Source organism: Podarcis muralis, chromosome 1 (assembly GCF_964188315.1).
Source record: "Podarcis muralis chromosome 1, rPodMur119.hap1.1, whole genome shotgun sequence".
NCBI classification, from domain to species: domain Eukaryota; kingdom Metazoa; phylum Chordata; class Lepidosauria; order Squamata; family Lacertidae; genus Podarcis; species Podarcis muralis.
The window spans coordinates 7,267,752-7,287,587 of NC_135655.1; the positions used below are offsets into that span (position 1 = coordinate 7,267,752).

The 19,836-nt window shown below is 47.6% G+C and overlaps 1 protein-coding gene across 2 annotated transcripts in view; it reads right to left on the reverse strand.

Annotated features, from left to right (window-relative positions):
* Nucleotides 1–19,836, reverse strand: part of TMEM260 (transmembrane protein 260) — a 101,031-nt gene that overhangs the window by 5,133 nt on the left and 76,062 nt on the right. Inside the window, exon 16 of one of the 2 annotated variants that reach the window (XM_077918658.1) lies at nt 18,242–18,516. The exons of the other annotated variant lie outside the window; for it this stretch is intronic. Within the exon in view, the coding sequence (XP_077774784.1) occupies nt 18,457–18,516 (60 nt within the window). The 3' untranslated portion in view covers nt 18,242–18,456. Of the gene's footprint in view, nt 1–18,241; nt 18,517–19,836 lie in introns of those variants that run through there. 2 annotated transcript variants of the gene reach the window in all.

Below are 19,836 nucleotides of genomic sequence, written 5' to 3' on the forward strand. Positions count from 1 at the left end.
CTCCCAGCAGACAAAGGTAATGCCACTGTTGTGATGAACACATCGGACTACCAAGCAAAACTATCAAATCTACTCCAAGATCCTACCTACCAACCTATAAAAACAGATCCCACCACCTATCTGGAAAAAACCACCAAATCCAAAATAAAAGCCTCTCCTATCAGTGAAGAAATCCAGCTAAGAATCATCCCCAGAGAAAAATCATCCAGATGCCCCAAACTCTACGGCCTCCCCAAGATACACAAAGAAGGAACACCACTCAGACCTATAGTCAGCTCCATAGGCTCACCTCTACAAAATCTCGCTAAATTTCTCGCCAAGCAACTTCAGCCCTATGCAGAATCCATCTCTTCACACGTTCCAAACTCCTTCCAGTTCATAGAAACAATAAAGAAGCAAAACCTACATCCCAATGACCTACTTGTGAGCTTCGATGTTGTATCTCTCTTCACACAAGTGCCCATTAATGAAGCCTTGACAGCCATTCAAAACAAATACAATCCCCCCGAATACATCTTGGACCTGACCAACCACTGCCTAACCAACACGTACTTCATCCACAATGGACAAAGATACAAACAGATAGAAGGAGCACCTATGGGATCTCCCCTCTCACCGGTCATCGCAAACCTGTACATGGAACACTTTGAAACCAATGCTTTAGACAAGTCAGAACACAAACCCAAACTTTGGCTCAGATATGTTGACGACACCTTTGTAATTTGGCCACACGGGAAGGAAAAACTGGACAGCTTCCTCACACATCTCAACAGCCTACACCCCAAAATACAATTCACTATGGAAATAGAAGCCAACAACCAACTTCCCTTCCTTGACGTCCTAATCTACAAAAAACCTGATGGCTCCCTAGGACACACTATCTACCGGAAAAAAACACACACCAACCGCTACTTACATGCACAATCTCACCACCACCCTGCACAAATAAACTCCGTAGCCAAGACCCTCATCTCCAGAACCAAACGCCTGGCTGACAAAGACCACTTGACAACTGAGTTACAGAATCTCTCAAATGTGTTAATTGCCAATGGATACCAGCAAAACAGGGTTACGAAGCTAATCCAAAAAGAAACACCCCCCAAAAACCAAGACACAGAAGAAAACAATGGCATGGCCCTCCTTCCTTATATCAAGGGCACTACAGATAAAATTAGCAAAATCCTCCATAAACACAATATCAAAACAGCCTTTTGCGCCAACCAAAAAATAGCCAATATCCTCAGGAACCCCAAGGATAAAATCCAGTTGGAAAACCAAGGGGTCTATGAAATACCCTGCAAAGTCTGCCCAGCCACGTACATTGGACAAACAAACAGACGAATAAATGCACGTATCGCAGAACACAAGAATGCCGTCAAAAAAGAAGAAAAAACTTCCTCTCTTTTCCAACACATGAAAGAAACAGGACACGAAATTAATTTTGCAGATTCCAAATTGCTCTCTAACATGGAACATCACCACAAGAGAATAATCATGGAAGCCATCGAGATAGAGAAACACCCTCACAACATGAACAAGCGTGACGACACATCCCGCTTGCCAGACATCTGGAAATTAGCCCTCCCCACAAAAACTGACACCAGATCCAGAGGCACACAGAACGCCATCACCAATCAACCACACCAGACCCAAACCCAGACCCTCTCCACAGATAAATTACAGACACCATCCAGTAGCCAAACCATGGTGGCACCTCCGGATGCTGCACCCCCCTGCAATCCCTACACAGATCTGGCTGGCACAGGCCACAAAACCACAGCTCGCCCCTATACACGAAGCCAAGCCAGAGCACAACTAAATGCAGTACAGCCATCTTCTCAGAAAAACTCAAGAAAAAGTTCAAGAGGTCAAGACACAAAGGCTTTAGCAACTAATCCACACCTAATGACCCACCTAAGTGGTACTCAGGATATCACTCAAGAAATCACTCAAGATATCCCTCAAGCAATTAAGGAACAAAAGAAGAAAAGGCACACTAGCCTGGGAACTTCCTCTCTGCCCAGAACATTGGAGGCTATACACCACACCCCTCAACAGTATTTATAGGAACTCAAACACTGAGATCCTGCTCTGTTCCAGTAACAAGAAGCCGAAAGCACCAGCCTGAAGATGACGAGTGAGACCTCGTCGAAACGTCGCCTAGACACCCCAACTTTTACACGGGAAGACACCCGAGGACACCAAAACCTGCATACACATTTTTTTATCAATAAAGAATATTACTAATAATAAAAAAAGAAATCTCCATACATCTCACAGAATTACAGAATCGCAGAGTTGCGAGGGAGCCCCAAGAGTCATCTAGTCTGACCCTCTCCAATGCAGGAATCTCAGCTAAAGCATCCACGACAGATGGCCATCCAACCTCTGCTTAAAAACCTCCAAGGAAGGAGAACTTCTCCAGCACAACTTCTGTGCATCACAGTCGCTTCTGAGGGGAATGTCCTTCTGAGGCCCTCCTTCGTTTGCCTCTTCCTCAAGAGGTCCAGAAGGTGGAGACACAAGAACGGGGCCTTCTCTGCAGTGGCTCCCTGTCTGTGGAATGCTCTCCCCAGGGAAGTTTGCCTGGTGCCTTCATTATACACCTTTAGGTGCCAGGCAAAAAGGTTCCTTTTTAACCAGGCTTTTAGTTGATCTCATTGACATCCAACACCCTTTTAGAATGTGGCTTTGGGGGGAAGGTTATTGGGTTATTGCTTTTGGTTTGATTTTATATGTTGTGGTCTTGTTGTGAACTGCCCTGAGACCTCCAGGTATAGGGTGGTGTATAAGTTGAATTATTATTATTATTATTATTATTATTATTATTATTATTATTATTATTATTATTAATAGAGGCAATGCTCACCTCACACAAGAGAGTGAGAAAAGCTACTGAACTTAGCAGTTGGTCTCTGAATATCGAGGAAAAGTTCTGGTGGCTAAACTATAGAAATTGCAGGAGTGACGTCACATGCACAAGGCCGGCCAGTATATGGACACTGGCATCAGTTCCTTGGGATGCGGGTGGCGCTGTGACTTAAACCACAGAGCCTAGGGCTTGCCTATCAGAAGGTCGGCGGTTCGAATCCCCACGACGGGATGAGCTCCCATTGCTCAGTCCCTGCTCCTGCCAACCTAGCAGTTCGAAAGCACGTCAAAGTGCAAGTAGATAAATAGGTACCGCTTCAGCGGGAAGGTAAAGGGCGTTTCCGTGCGCTGCTCTGGTTTGCCAGAAGCGGCTTAGTCATGCTGGCCATATGACCCGGAAGCTGTATGCCGGCTCCCTCGGCCAATAAAGCCAGATGAGCGCCGCAACCCCAGAGTCGGCCACAACTGCACCTAAGGGTCAGGGGTCCCTTTACCTTTTATCAGTTCCTTGATAAGTGAGTTGAGAAAGTCCATCCGTCAAGAATGAGGAAATGGCCTTTGCCATTTTGGTTGCCCGCTGCGCCCTGGGGCTATAATTTGTCAAGTAATTTCCCTTGAACATCTGCCAATGCTCTGTGTGGTAAGCAACAGTTAGCCAGCTAGGGATGTTCCACCATACTGGCACATCCCAGTCTACGAGAGGAGCATTTTTTCTCCTCCTCCTCCTCCTCCTCTTCTCTTTCATTGCTCCTCGCATCTAAAATGAGCTTGTGGCAAATCCTGTCAACTCAACACCTGACAAAAGCGCTTCGACGTCAGATGTAAAGAATGCCACCTACGGCTTAATGTCTGGCTTTAGAAAATACAAGAGAGAGAGAGAGAGAGAGAGAGAGAGAGAGAGAGAGATTCAGAGCGGGGATGGGGGGGGGGAGACTATCAAACCACTCCCGAACGTTGCAAACAATGAGTCCTTTTGTCTTCCTCAAGCCCAGTTAAGTCAACCGAGTGGAAATGCTACTTCCATCCTTAATCGACAAATGAAATTAAAGTTGTTGAAAGATGCCTGTGAAACCAGGAAGGCCTCGCTTCTTGCTGAGAGCAGAAGAAAAGCTGAAACCCACCAAATATTTTAGCAGCTTTATTAAATTTCCAATTATATCTGGGATCGTTGCTAAGCGCATGCTTGCAGACGCACCGCGAGCATGAGACGCGCAGGTTGGCTCGCAGGAGGGAGATTTAGAGGTTTAAAGGTTTCTTCGGCGCAAAGAAAAAGAAAAAGAGAAAGGAGTGTTAATGAAGGAGGCTTGACAATCCGTGACGTTTGTGCGGAGCCAAGGAAGTCAGAGCGGTGTTTCCATGCGGTTAGAGGAGGAGATCCCAGGTCCCCAGCAGCGGAAAGAGATGACAGAACTGGAAGGGACATTGCAGTCTGCAGCAGGAGGGAGTCACATATACACCAGGCAAGAAAGAGGCCCTTTAGCTACCGTATTTTTTGCTCTATAAGACGCACCAGACCATAAGACGCACCTAGTTTTTGGAGGAGGAAAACAAGAAAAAAAAATATTCTGAATCTCAGAAGCCAGAACAACAAAATGGATCGCTGCGCAGTGAAAGCAGCGATCCCTCTTGCTGTTCTGGCTTCTGTGATAGCTGCGCAGCCTGCATTCGCCCCATAAGACGCACACACATTTCCCCTTACTTTTTAGGAGGGAGAAAGTGAGTCTTATAGAGTAAAAAATATGGTATATTTGGCACCAAAGTCTGCCTGCAATCTCCTTTCAACCAAGAAGAGGGGAAATAATAATAATAATAATAATAATAATAATAATAATAATAATAATAATAATAACAACAACAACAACAACAACAACAACAACAACAACAACAACAATAATAAAATTTATTATTTATACCCCACACATCTGGCTGGGTTTCCCCAGCCACTCTGGGCAGCTTCCAATCAAGTGTTAAAAACAATACAGCATTAAATACTAAAAACTTCCCTAAACAGGGCTGCCTTCAGATGTCTTTTAAAGAGAAGATAGCTGCTTATTTCCTTCACATCTGAAGGGAGGGTGTTCCACAGGGTGGGTGCCACTACCGAGAAGACCCTCTGTCTGGTTCCCTGTAACCTCACTTCTCGCAATGAGGGAACCGCCAGAAGGCCCTCGGCGCTGGACCTCAGTGTCCGGGCAGAACGATGGGGGTGGAGATGCTCCTTCAGGGATACTGGACCGAGGCCGTTTAGGGCTTTAAAGGTCAGCACCAACACTTTGAATTGTGCTCAGGAACGTACTGGGAGCCAATGCAGATCTCTCAGGACCAGTGTTATGTGGTCCCAGCGGCCACTTGGGATGTAATGTCCCACGTGGCAAAGGTTATCTCTTAAGTAGTCAATCTTCAGAGCGCTGGCTTGTTGTCATGAGAAACTGGGACAGAGTTGGTTCAGGGCAGGTGGGACAGAGGACTGAGACGAAAAGGGAAAAGCCGATTCTGATAACAACAGCAGCAAGGATTCTTTATGCACAAAAATGGAAGGAAGAAGAAGTGTCCACCAAAGAAGAATGGATAAACAAGGTGATGGACTGTGCAGAATTGGCAAAGTTAGAGAACCTAAATGATGATAGTTTTGTGGAAGGGTGGAAAGATCCTGGTTTCACAGGCATCTTTCAACAACTTTAATTTCATCTGTCGATTAAGGATGGAAGTAGCATACTTCCACTCAGTTGAGTCACTGGGCTTGAGGAAGACAAAAGGACTCGTTCGGATGACATAAAGAAATAACTATAGTATGATGAATTCGCAAGCAGCATTTGAACTACGAGCAGCAGAAGGAATTAGAGATTATTGTAATGGTGTAAGAGACAGCAAAGGGGGAGAAATGAAAAAAATACCGTGGAAAATGGGGTGGGAAGTCAACAAAACGAAAGAAAAAATTATTATGGATTGGAGTGGAATTTAATAAAATATAACTAAAAAGAAAAACCAGATTCCCCTCTACATTTGTTGAGAGGTGGTTTCCTCATCAAGGCATGTCGTTTGCAAAGGACCACTGTGTCTATCGTCCAGATTGCCCTTCTGTTGCTAGAAAAACTGTCCTGCGAGCATCACTACCACATTTTGGAGAAGGTCTGTGACATCAGCGCCTTGACATCAAATGGAACCCCCTTCGTCCTTCGTCCATGCAAGGTTTTTGGTTCGTTTGTTTACTGTTATCTGACAGGGAGCCTGCACTTCCAAAATTCAAAGTTGGCATTCCTACCTCCACCTGCCTCAGGTGTCTCTGAAGGAAATGTGGTCAAGGCTGGACCCAGACATCTAGCCGGTTAAGGCCAAGGAGAAGATTGTACCCACTCCCCCATTTAAGAAGATAATTCTATGATTCTATGGGCGATAAAAGGTCTGGACTCCAAGCCTTTTGAGGAACAGTTGAAGGGGGTGGTATTTAGCCCAGAGAAGAGATGACTGAGAGGTGATTTGAGAGTCATCTTCTCCAATATCTGAAGGGCTGCTCCATGGAACAAGCTTGTTTTCTGCTGCTGCAGAGGGTAGGACCCCAACAAGTGGGTTCAAATTACAATAAAGGAGATTTCGACCAAACTTTCTGATGGCAAGAGCTGTTCAACAGTGGAAAGGGCTCCCATGAGGAGGTTTCTAAGCAGAGGTTAGATGGCCAACTGCTAAGGATGCTTTAGCTGAGATTCCTACATTGTAGGCGGTTGGGCCAGAAGACCCTTGGGATCGCACTGTGCAATTTGATAATTCTATGAGCTTTCTGGATGAGGCCATCTAGTCCAGCATCCTCTTCTCACACTGAGCCGAGACCTGCAGGAAGCCCACAAACCAGACATGAGCACAGCAACCTTTGATCACCAGTGGTTGGCATTCAGAAGTATTCTGCATCTGATACTGAAAGTGGGACATAGCCAGGGCCGGATTTAGGTTTGATGCGGCCCTCAGCTACTGAAGGTAATGGGGCCCTTTATATGTCCAGCTGTCCTTTGTCAACAACAAATTGTCGCTGTTTTTTGTGTTGAATATATGCTATATGGTAATTGATGGACCTAATAGGTATCTCAAGCCATTTGCACATGTTGCCATGCGACCAACCCATGCGGAATGTAGGCACCCTTTATATAAAAATGAGCAAACCAGTGAAATTTTAGGGAGCAGGCTAGCAGGCGGGGCCCATGACTTACATGGACTGTCTCGCCAGAGTGGTGCATGCTCTGGTTATCTCCTGCTTGGACTACTGCAGTGCGCTCTACGTGGGGCTACCTTTGAAGGTACCTGGAAACTAGAACTAATCCAGAATGCGGCAGCTAGACTAGTGACTGGGGGCGGCCGCCGAGACCAAATAACACTGGTCCTGAAAGACCTACATTGGCTCCCAGTACGTTTCCGAGCACAATTCAAAGTGTTGGTGCTGACCTTTAAAGCCCTAAACAGCCTTGGTCCCGTATTCCCGAAGGAGTGTCTCCACGCCCATCGTTCTGCCCGGACACTGAGGTCCAGCACCGAGGGCCTTCTGGCGGTTTCCTCACTGTGAGAATTGAGGTTGCAGGGAACCAGGCAGAGGGCCTTCTCGGTAGTGGTGCCCGCCCTGTGGAACTCCCTCCCACCAGATGTCAAAGAGATAAACAACTACCTGACATTCAGAAAACATCTGAAGGCAGCTCTGTTCAGGGAAGTTTTTAATGTGGGACTTTTTGATGTATTTTTAATCTTTGTTGGAAACTGCCCAGAGTGGCTGGGGAAACCCAGCCAGATGGGTGGGGTACGAATAATAATAATACATCATAGGAACCTACACAACACCCAACACTGTTGCTGTATGTAGGTTTTATTTTATTTGTTTTTTATCTTATATTTTGGAAATGTACATCCAGTTTTTCCCCCTTTAGATTTTTTAGGGGCCCCAAGAGAGTGGCGCCCTGAGCTAGAACTTGTTTAGCTTATACGTAAATCCGGCACTGGTCATAGCCATGGGGGCTTGTAGTTATTGGTAAAAGGTAAAGGTACCCCTGCCCGTACGGGCCAGTCTTGCCAGACTCTAGGGTTGTGCGCTCATCTCACTCTATAGGCCGGGAGCCAGCGCTGTCCGCAGACACATCCGGGTCACGTGGCCAGCGTGACAAGCTGCGTCTGGCGAGCCAGCGCAGCACACAGAACACCGTTTACCTTCCCACCAGTAAGCGGTCCCTATTTATCTACTTGCACCCGGAGGTGCTTTCGAACTGCTAGGTTGGCAGGCGCTGGGACCGAACAACGGGAGTGCACCCTGCCGCGGGGATTCAAACCGCTGACCTTTCGATCGGCAAGTCCTAGGCGCTGAGGTTTTACCCACAGCGCCACCCGCGTCCCGTAGCTATTGGTAGCCTTGCCCAAAAGGAGCCATCACAGGTAAGAGAAAACTGACTGCTCTGGTAGTCCAAGTTGACTTCAGCACTGCTGGACAGGACAGCATCCCCACCAGCACAACTGAGGGCAACAGGAAGAGGACACACAAAGCTGTGCTTCTCAGGAGGATCATCGCAGAGGCAGTAGAGGCTGTTGCTGCTACCCCAGTGCCACCCCAGCTGCCTTGCTCTGCGTAATGCAGGGGTTTAAGTTTAAGATCTTAAACCAAGACTTAAACCAAGGGTTGTCAAATTTGCAGATGACACAACCGTGATTGGGCTCATCCCTGAAAGGAGGGTGAAACAGATTATAGAGATGAGGTGGAGCGGCTGACAGAGTGGTGCAGAGCTAACAACTTGCTCATAAATACAAGGAAGACAAAGGAGCTTGTGGTGGACTTCAGGAGACAGAAGAGCAATGTCCAGCCACTTTTGATTGATGGGGTCTGTGTGGAGAGGGTAACAACGTTCAGATTTTTGGGCATTGAATTACAAGAGGATCTGTGCTGGAGTGTCAACACAAGGGGGCTTGTGAAGAAGGCGCAGCAGAGACTGTACTTTTTGAGAATTTTAAGGAAAAACCATCTTCCGCAGAAACTGCTGCTTGCCTTCTATCACTGTGCCATTGAGAGCGTGCTCACTTATGGCTTATGTGTGTGGTACGGAAGCTGTACTACCCAGGACAGGATGGGGTTGTGCAGAGTTGTTAAGGCAGCAGAGAGCATTGTTGGCTGCCTACTCTCCACCTTAGAGCAGATTTATGCCACAAGGTGCCATAGGAAGGCACTGGACATAGTAAAAGATCCATCGCATCCTGGTCACTGTCTCTTCGAGCTTCTGCCGTTGGGACGGAGATACAGGACGATGAAGACAAGAACGAGCCGTCTTAAGAACAGCTTCTTCTCCAAAGCGATCTCGGCCCTGAATGGGAAGCCTGGACTTTGAAAGTCATCTAATCTTCCTTGCTGTACTATACTGTATTGTTTTAATTAGTGTTTTTATGGAGCAGTCAAGTAATTTTGTTGTCCCTGAGAGGGGGCAATGACAATAAAGATATTATTATTATTATTATTATTATTATTATTATTATTATTATACAACAGAAAATGCTATTTAGAATCTATTGGACTCCCTTTAAAAAGGTAAAGGACCCCTGACCATTAGGTCCAGTCGTGGCTGACTCTGGGGTTGCGGCGCTCATCTCACTTTATTAAAAATTTTATTATTAAAAAGGTTCAGATTCACACTCAGCCCTGTTGCTCGTTACGCTGAGCTTGGGCCAGTCACAACATCCCACCCTAACCCACCTCACAGGGTTGTTGTGAAATGGGGAGTGGAAGAACCATGTACACACCACCCTCCTTGGACCTGGGAGACCAGGGTTCGAAACCCTACTCAGCCAACAAAGGACTGACCTTGGCCAGTTGTGCTCACTCAGCCCAACCCATCGCACACAATCATTGTGTGGATCAGATGAAGAGGGGGAGACATTGTCCACCTTGGAGGAGAAAGGTGGCATATCATATCACAGAATCCTAGTTGGAAGGGACTCCAAGGGTCATCGAGTCCAACCCCCAACAATGCAGGAATCCTGCCCACAGCCATCTCTGGGTGGGCTTGAACCATCAACCTTCTGCTTAATAGCCAGATGCACTGACCCACTGAGCAGAAAAACTTTCTGACAGTAAGAGTTGGAGGGTAAGACTCGAACCCATGGCTTCAAGTTACAGGAAAGGAGATTCCAGCAAAACTTCAGGAAGAACTTTCTGACAGTAAGAGCTGTTCGACAGTGGAAGAGTCTCCCATGAGAGGTGGTGGACTCTCCTTCCTTGGAGGTTTCTAAGCAGAGGTTGGAGGGCCATCTGTCATGGCTGCTTTAGCTGAAATTCCTGCATTGCAGGGGGTTGGACTAGATGACCCCTGGGAAACTTTGCAACTCTACGATTCTATGAGCCATGATGGGCTGGAGGACAGCAACCATTAAATAGAACAGCAACAATTAAAATAAAAGAAATAATAACTTGGGGAAAAGCAGGGGGAATAGCTGCAGTAATAGATAAAGGCATAAAAATCTAAATGCCAAGTTTCATTACACATATATCTAGTTGGGTCAGGGCTGGTTGGATGAGGCCCTAAGCTACTGAAGGAGATGGGGCCCTTTATATGTCCAGCTGTCCTTTGTCAACAACAAATTGTCACTTTTTATGTTGAATATATGCTATATGGTCATTTATGGACCTAATACAGTGATGGCCAAACTTGGCCCTCCAGCTGTTTTGGGACTACAGCTCCCATCATCCCTGGCTAACGGGACCAGTGGTCAGGGATGATGGGAATTGTAGTCCCAAAACAGCTGGAGGGCCAAGTTTGGCCATCTCTGACCTAATAGGTATGCATCTAAAGCCATTTGCACATGTTGCCATGCAGACTGTAGTAAAAGGTAAAGGTACCCCTGCCCGTACGGGCCAGTCTTGCCAGACTCTAGGGTTGTGCGCCCATCTCACTCTAGAGGCCGGGAGCCAGCGCTGTCCGGAGACACTTCCGGGTCACGTGGCCAGCGTGACAAGCTGCATCTGGCGAGCCAGCGCAGCACACGGAACGCTGTTTACCTTCCCGCTGGTAAGCGGTCCCTATTTATCTACTTGCACCCGGGGGTGCTTTCGAACTGCTAGGTTGGCAGGCGCTGGGACCGAGCAGCAGGAGCGCACACCGCCGCGGGGATTCGAACCGCCGACCTTTCGATCGGCAAGTCCTAGGCGCTGAGGCTTTTACCCACAGCGCCACCCGCGTCCCTATGCAGACTGTAGGCACCCTTTATATAAAAATGAGCAAACCAGTGATATTTTAGGGAGCAGGCTAGCAGGCAGGGACCCCTGACCATTAGGTCCAGTCATGGCTGACTCTGGGGTTGCGGTGCTCATATCGCTTTATTGGCCGAGGGAGCTGGCGTACAGCTTCCAGGTCATGTGGCCAGCATGACTAAGCTGCTTCTGGCGAACCAGAGCAGCGCATGGAAACGCCGTTTACCTTCCCGCCGGAGCGGTACCTATTTATTTACTTGCACTTTGACGTGCTTTCGAACTGCTAAGTTGGCAGGAGCAGGGACCGAGCAACGGGAGCTCACCCTGTCGTGGGGATTCGAACCGCCGACCTTCTGATCGGCAAGTCCTAGGCTCTGTGGTTTAACCCACAGTGCCACCCGCGTCCCCTTCACAGGAGCCTACACAACACCAAAAACACTGTTGCTGTATGTAGGTTTTATTTTATTTTTTATCTTATATTTTGGAAATGTACATCCAGGTTTTTCCCTTTAAATTTTTTGGGAGCCCCTAAGAGAGTGGGGCCTTAAGCTTTAGCTTGTTTTAGCTTATACGTAAATCCAGCCCTGAGTTGGGTATTTGATAAAAACCAAGGAACTACCGGGGTGTCTGTGTGTGTGTGTATGTATTGACATTTCTGGTTCCCCTCTCCTTCTTCGGTCTTTAAAAGGTGGCCTATTCCCTGTCCCGCTTCTCACCATTAGAAAAAGAAAAAGAAAAGTCGGGCGAAGAAGAAGAGGAAGGAGATACAGGGCTCGTTCTAGTGTGACAATTAAATCCAGCCATTTAGCAACTTGCATCTGTAAACAGAGGAGAGAGCGCCTCAAAAGCCGTCTCCAGCGTGCCGGCGAGGAGAAGGGAAGTTTTAAATCTGACGCCCGCATTCTGAAACACATTCCAAAATGTAAATACGCACACGCAAGCATGCGGCTACATATTTTGAAGGAAACAATTGCAAGGCTGCCTCTGTCAAAGATGCCCCCCCCCTTTTTTTTGCAAACGGAGAGATGCTCCCCAGGTCTTCTCTGGCCTGCCCTCTGATGGAGAGAAGCCGCAAGCGCAGGCCACGCTGCCTCAAATTAAAATTTGGCAGCTTCCGCTCGCATCTGCTTTAGGAACTCAAAGCGTGAAATTTGGAGTAGCAGGTTTAATATTTGATCCAGCCAAAAAAATTTTGCTACAAGGACTTACCTATGGTAGGGGTTTTTTTGTGGGGGGGGGGGCAAGGGGGAGAGTTATTATTCTTGGTTCTCTGCGGTTTTTTTGGTTTTTTTGCTTTTTTGTTCCCTTGCCACCCAGCCTGTCCAAACTAAAAAAAAATATCTGTCACCAAAGTAAATACGTGGCAGGCATAATTTCATGGCTGTGCAAAAATTTGTTTAATTTCCCATCCGGTACAAATAATTACTTAGCATAATACCACTTAAAATGTGGGCTCTTATCAGGAAACCGCTGATGGCACATTAGAAAAAAAGAGAGAAAAGAAACAAAAAATATATAACTTGAGAAATAATTATGGTATCTTGGCAGGGTGTGGGGGGGGTGAGGTTTGCACTGATTTCCTACAGCGCAGGTCAACCTGACAGCGGACACCAGGTAATATGCAGTTAGCACGGCGACCCAGCTTTGACCAAAACATCCATGGAGTCATAGAATTGTAGATAGTTGGAAGGGACCCCCAAAGGCCATTTAGTCCAACCCTCTGCAGTGCAGGAATCGCAGCTAGATGGCCATCCAGTTTCTGTTTAGGAAACTCCAGCGGAGGAGAGTCCACCACCTTCTGAGGTGATCCGTTCCACTGTCAAACTGCTCTTGCTGTCAGAAAGATCTTCCTAATCTCTTTTCTTGTCATTTGAATCCCTTGATTCAGGTCCTACTCTCTGCAGCAGTTGAAAACAAGCATGCCCCATCATTCGTGTCCTTCAGATATTTGAAGACAGCTATCACAGCTCCTCTTTTCCAGGCTAAACATACCCAGCTCCTTCAACCGTTCCTCATATGGCTTGGTTTCCAGACCCTTGATCATCTTGGTCACCCTCCTCTGCACACGTTCCAGCTTGTCAACATCCTTCTTAAATTGTGGCACCCAGAACTGGACACAGCATTCCAGGTGTGGTCTGACCAAGGCAGAATAAAAAGGTAAAGGGACCCCTGACCATTAGGTCCAGTCATGGATGACTCTGGGGTTGTGGTGCTCATCTTGCTCTATAGGCCGAGGGAGCCGGCGTTTGTCCGCAGACAGCTTCCGGATCATGTGGCCAGCATGACTAAGCCGCTTCTGGCGAACCAGAGCAGCGCACAGAAACGCCAGTTACCTTCCCGCCAGAGCGGTACCTATTTATCTACTCGCATTTTGACGTGCTTTTGAACTGCTAGGTTGGCAGGAGCAGGGACCGAGCAACAGGAGCTCACTCCCTTGCGGGGATTCGAACCGCCTACCTTCTGATCGGCAAGCCCTAGGCTCTGTGGTTTAGACCACAGCACCACCCATGTGGCAGAATAGAGTGGTACTATTACTTCCCTTGATGGGGACACTATACTTCTGTTGATGCTGCCTAGAAGAACATTAGCTTTCTTTTGCTGCTGCATCACACTGTTGACTCGAGTGAAGCTTGTGATCTGCTAAGACACCCTCCTAGATCCTTTTTCACATTGTGTTCAACCCTCATCTGATGGTCTCCAGCTATTGAGCGTTTTCCTGGTTGTTCTTTGAGCATGTGGTTGCTCACTACTATGAGCCATGGGGAAGATACTGGGTAGGATCCAGACAAAGGTTGCAATCCTCGCCCCACTTACCGTGGAGGAAGCCCTATTGAATTGAATAAAGCTTACTTCTGAGTAGAATCGCACTGTACGTTGCTTCCACTGAGGTCCCACTGAAATCAATGGGGACTGGGGTTGATTCACGACTGACTTGTCCCATTGTAAAAAGTCCGTAGTTCAAGAAAGTTTGGGTCTAGCTCATGGCAAATGGATAAATGCTACAGTCTAAAGAGCCCTGTGGGAAAAGGCTGTAGCTGCCAGTCAGTCTACTTTGATGTTGCAGAAATTTCTCCAGGCAGATATTATATCCAGGTCCTGCTATTCAAGATCTTTCCACCTGGAGACACTGGGGAACAAACAAGTGATCTCCTCCATGTTGGCTGGTACCCAGGGGAACTGGTAGGGCAGGAGGCAGGGAGCCCAACACCAGGGGGCGCCAGAGCCAATGACAGGCTGAGTCAGCTATTTCTAGCTTTGTCTCCATCCGTGTCATGGACTGGTTGGGTGCAGAGGAATGGTGGGAGGAACAGCTCAGCGTGGTGGTGGGACAATGATGAACGGTCAGAAGGAGAAGACTGGGAAGAGGAGAAGCTGAAGATGTAACAGGGCATAGTGAGCAAGGAGAATCCATGGCAGAGAGAAGTTCAGAATCAGAGGCAGAAGCTGAAGAAGGAGAGGAGGGAGGCCAAGAGGCAGAGATGAGTCAGACTGGTGAAGAGGCACAGGTGTCTTCCCCTCCTGCTACGACAGGCTCCCCGTCCCCGGTCTCCCCAGGACCAGAAGAGGCATAAAGAGAGCAGAGACACGTCGAAGGAGTCTCTGATTGCTTAGGAAGGACCAGGGGGAGGAGCAGGAGGCTTAGGCAGTGGACCTTTAGTCTCGGCAACTGCTTCATGGGGTCAAGACCTGAGTTGCTGCGTTGATTAGGCCTGACACTCCTGTGCAGATCCTGATTTGCTCATGAAGGATTTCTACCCACTGGATAAAGGAAGCTGCCTTATAAGAGTTGGCCCTTTTCCTTTTAGACATTGCCTGTGTATTGGTTACTGGCGTGGGCTCTCGCCCAACCAAGTACATAAGAAGAACCTGCTGCCCATCAGTGGAAGCTCTTAAGTTGGAGCTGAACGCAACAGCCCTCTCCCCTCCCTCCAGCAACTGGTATTCAGTCTTGCCCAGTCTCAGATAGTGCTGGCAGAACGTATACATTGTGGCTGCCAGCCAGTGCTGGCCTCATTCTCCTCCAAGGATCTCCTCCTCTTCTAAAGTCATCCAAGTTGGTGACCATTCCATAGTCATGGTGAAGAAGACCTTCCTTTTTTTGTCCAGGGTCTTTCAACGTTCAGCTTCCTTGGATTCCCCTTGAGTTCTGATAATATGGACAGGAAGAAAAACTTTTCTCTGTTCACTTTCCCCCACACACCATGAATAATAATTTTATACACCTCTGTCACATCGCGTTGATTTAGCAGGAGGCAGGTGTAAACCTTTCTCCTAAGGTAAAGGTAAATGTACCCCTGCCCGTAACGGGCCAGTCTTGACAGACTCTAGGGTTGTGCGCTCATCTCACTCTATAGGCCGGGAGCCAGCGCTGTCCGCAGACACTTCCGGGTCACGTGGCCAGCGTGACGAAGCTACTCTGGCGAACCAGAGCCGCACACGGAAACGCCGTTTACCTTCCCGCTAGTAAGCGGTCCCTATTTATCTACTTGCACCTGAGGGTGCTTTCGAACTGCTAGGTTGGCAGGCGCTGGGACCAAATGACGGGAGCGCACCCCGCTGCGGGGATTCGAACTGCCGACCATGCGATCGGCAAGTCCTAGGTGCTGAGGTTTTACCCACAGCGCCACCCGCGTCCCCAATCTCCTAAGGCATCCTTTAATCTATCAAGCAGTCTGCTTTTCAAATGCTGTTTCTGGAGATTTTACTTTGGTTTGATAAGCAGCTGACAATTTAAGTGGAAATACTTTTTTTACACACACGCACACACACTTACGATCTAGATGCCAGAATTGTGACTGTACTGTCATAATTATGTACGCTAAGGATAAACTATTAAGACATTGTGTGAATTATATTATATATTTATACTCTCAATGTAAAATAGTTTTTAAACATTTGAAGACAGTGTTTTATACGGCAGGCCCCTTATATTGTCTAATTAGTTTAACAAGATAATAAAGTTGATGAGACTTTTTTACGTAGATGTTTACATTATATACTATGTTTTAGAATAGTATTCTATTGCAAAGAAAAATGAGCAAAAGAATCTAACAGCTTGCCCAGCGGTGAGCTTATATGCGGAATATTGAAAAATGTGACAACAGTACTTTTATGTAGAGCAGATTTTCACAGCATCCTGAAAAATCACAGAGATTGGTGGTTCTTAATTGTACTCGGAAAAAGCGCAAGAGATTTTGGCAGGAGGGAAATGAACATACTTCTCTTGGTGCCAGATTTATTTGTGTTCCATTTCCATAAATGAAGGGCACCCGTTTTTATCTTCTGCAGCAATATTGGATGCAATATTGGGTCCTAAAATGGCCACCCCACCATGCTTACTCACGAGCATGTCTGCCCAAACTCCTTGCGACTGAGAAACTGTGAAGGCTGTGGAGCAGCACCGCTGCCTTTTAAAAGTAGGTGCCTTTAAAGGCGAACAAACGGTTGCTTAACTTCGCATTTTTTCAATTTTTTTATTACCAAGTACTAAGCAAGCTCTCTCTCTCTCTCTCTCTCTCTCTCTCTCTCTCTCTCTCTCTCTCTTTCTTTCTCTCTCTCCCTCCCTCCGATAATGCTTTTGTCGAGAGAGCGAAGGGGTGGGGAAGAGGAACGACTTGTGATTTCTTCTTCCCTTCCCATGGAGAAGTTACTTTCAAGTCAGCGAAAGTCCTTAGCCTATGATTAAAAGTCTTTGCCAATTAGCGCTCGACAACTCCTATTCATCCCCTCCCGGTTCAAGATGAGTAGGAGACTAATAAGGCCGTGTGATAAAAGGGCAAAAGGCACCGAGACAGCCAAAAAGGGTCTTAATGAGCCCTCCTTCGTTTATTTGTCCCCCTAACAGCTGAACTGTTGCGTCCATTGATGCTGTTCAAAAGGCCGTGCTCTGAGCCCGGCAGGCTCCAGTGGGCATCTTCAAACCGCCGGAGAAAGGGAGCGCAGGATTGTCTCCCTTGGTGTCACGCCAAGACCAATAAAGCCCTGGCTGATCAGTCAACGAAACTCCAGCCCCCACCATTAGCACCACTGCCACCACCCTCTCCCAGCCCGCCCCCCTCCCCTCTCATCCATCGCCCTTTGAGATTTATTTCCTGGCCACGGCGGACAAGGAGGCAGATGGAGGGTTCGGGGATTGTGCAGTAGTCAAGACCTCGTCAAAGGCTGTCACAGGAACCCTTGTTGTAGAGCAAACTCGGTGACGGGCACCTCTTGGCCTCAAGGAAAAAAAAGAGCTCCCCATCCCATCATACAAACCCAACTCCCTGCCCTCCACGGCTTATGACATCACAAAGGACACTCGAAAACAGGGGCCCGCGATGGCATCCTGTAGCACTTTTAAAAGAGAATTAGTGGTTTTAATTATGGCCGTCGTCTGAAAGGGAGCCCAGTGAGGCCTTTTTGATCAAGGACCTTGGCTAGAACAATGGTGCGGAACTGTGACTATTCCTCGTACGGAGAAATAGTCGGGGTGGGGGGGGGGGCGGGGGCTCTCCCCCCCCCCCCCCGCCCCTGAATAGCTCGCCAGTGATCTTTGAATGCCAAGCGAGCTCCTAAAACCTTCCCTCTTCATTAAGCGGACATTTCTATACAGGGGCCTGTGTAAGTGCTCTGGAGTCTAGCAGCTACACAATTGGAGCAGGGTGCAGGGGGGCCGAGAATCCCTACAGATTCTGGCTACTACTTACCCAAGTGCTGAAGGGCCCTGAGTGACTTAATTCATTAAAACAGGTTGCTATTAATTAACTGTCATAATCAAATAAAGAGCCATTATTTGCATTTCTTAACGCCGTTCCCTTTTAGTCCGCAAGCGAGGAGGCGGTGCGTGGAGTGGGGAGGGATTCTTTTAACACAAAAAATATATATTAAGGGGGGGGGGTTAAAAAAACCCCAGCACACGCACACAAGAGAGAGAGAGAGGAAAAAAAGAGGGTGAAAAGAAAAACACTCTCCCCCTGCCCGTTTTCCACAAATGCTCCTTTTCAACATGTAAGCAGCGGGACCGGCGGCTAATTACAAGGACCAGATCTGCAAAAGGAACAAATAGGGGAGGCAAAACGCAAATAGGAAAGTAATTAGGAAAATGCAGAAATGTGTTTACTTGGCAACCGGTTTGTGCAACTGAGACGAAGGGAACAAGGATGTTTGAGAAACTCGGGGAGGCCGGTGGCCCCAGGAGGACCGCCGGAATTAAACTTCTGCCCGTTGGCTTCGTTCAAGCACCGCGGCCGCTGCAAGGAATGAGGAGGCCTCACTCTGGACCTGCTGGGTGGATGTTTGGTGGCAAGCCGGTCTTTGCTTTCCAGAGGGCAACCAGGGTCAGGCAATTGGTTCGGTAATGAAATAAGGGTTGTGGTTACTGGGAGACTCAGGCACCTGGTGACATTCTACAGGGAACCAGACAGAGGGCCTTCTCGGTAGTGGCACCTGCCTTGCAGAACACCCTCCTGTCAGATGTCAAACAGATAAACAACTACAGTCATACCTCGGGTTACAGATGCTTCAGGCTGCGTTTTTTCAGGTTACGGACCGCCAAAACCCAGAAGTACCGGAATGGGTTGCTTCCGGGTTTCGGCGGTCGCACATGCACAGAAGCGCTAAATCGTGCTTTGCACATACGCACCGAATTGCAACCTGTGTGTGTGCAGACGCATTGCTGCGGGTTGCGAAAGTGCATCCCACACAGATCATGTTTGCAACCCGAGCCTCCACTGTATTTGACTTTTAAGAGACATCTGAAGGCAGCCCTGTTCAAGGAAGTTTTTAATGGCTGGTGTTTTACTGTGGTTTTAAGATTTTGTTGGGAGCTGCCCAGAGTGGCTGGGGCAACCCAGTCATAAGGGGGGGCATATTATTATTATTATTATTATTATTATTATTATTATTATTAACCCTGTTTCAAGAGCCTCTGGCCCTTTCCCTGCAGGCAGTGTTTTGGGAGCAGGACAGCACGGAGTTTCCAGGTGTGGGTAAGAGGGCGAGGGGCTGTTCAGGTGGGCCTTTTGTCCTTGCACCAGAATTGTCCCTGGACTCCCAACTCTCATCAGCTCCAGCATGCATGGGCAACAGGCATGGACAAAGATGGCAGCCATTCCTCCTCTGGTCACTGCTATGGAGAAACAACCTGACTGTTTGCAGGCACTGCAACTGTCTTTTCACTCTCAGCGATTTTGCAGTGGCAAGAGGATGCTACAAAACAGGCAGGAAAACAGGGTAATTTATCTGTTTATTCGATGAACGATCGTGCACCCACAGGTTTTAAAAAAACACCTCTCAGAGCAGCTAATTCAACGAAAAACGATAACAAAATTGAAATATACACATAAAAAAAAGCAAATGTAGAGGAGCATTAGAAAATTGCCCTTCCAAGAGAATGAGGGAGGTGTTCACAGTGAGATCCAGCACCTCTTTTTCTGGAAAAATAGCACCGGGTTCAACTAATGCGAGTTTTTGTCTCCATCCTCCTCCCTGCTGAGTTCCACAAGGGCAACTCTGAGATTAAGGAGGGGGAAGCTAACAGGCACTGGAGATGGATGTAAGTGACAAGTCAGGCAGGTTGGGGATGTTTAAGAGTCAAAAACAGCACCCTGAATTAGCCCACTTACCCACCAACCCAAAAGAGATGGGGACAGCTGTCTTAAAACAGCCAAAATGCACCCAGTCCCAGTTAGCAACCTAGCGGGTGCATTTTGTACTAACCATGGTTTCCAAACTCAACAACAGCTCCACATTCAGTGCATTATGAGCATATGAAGCTGCCTTCTACA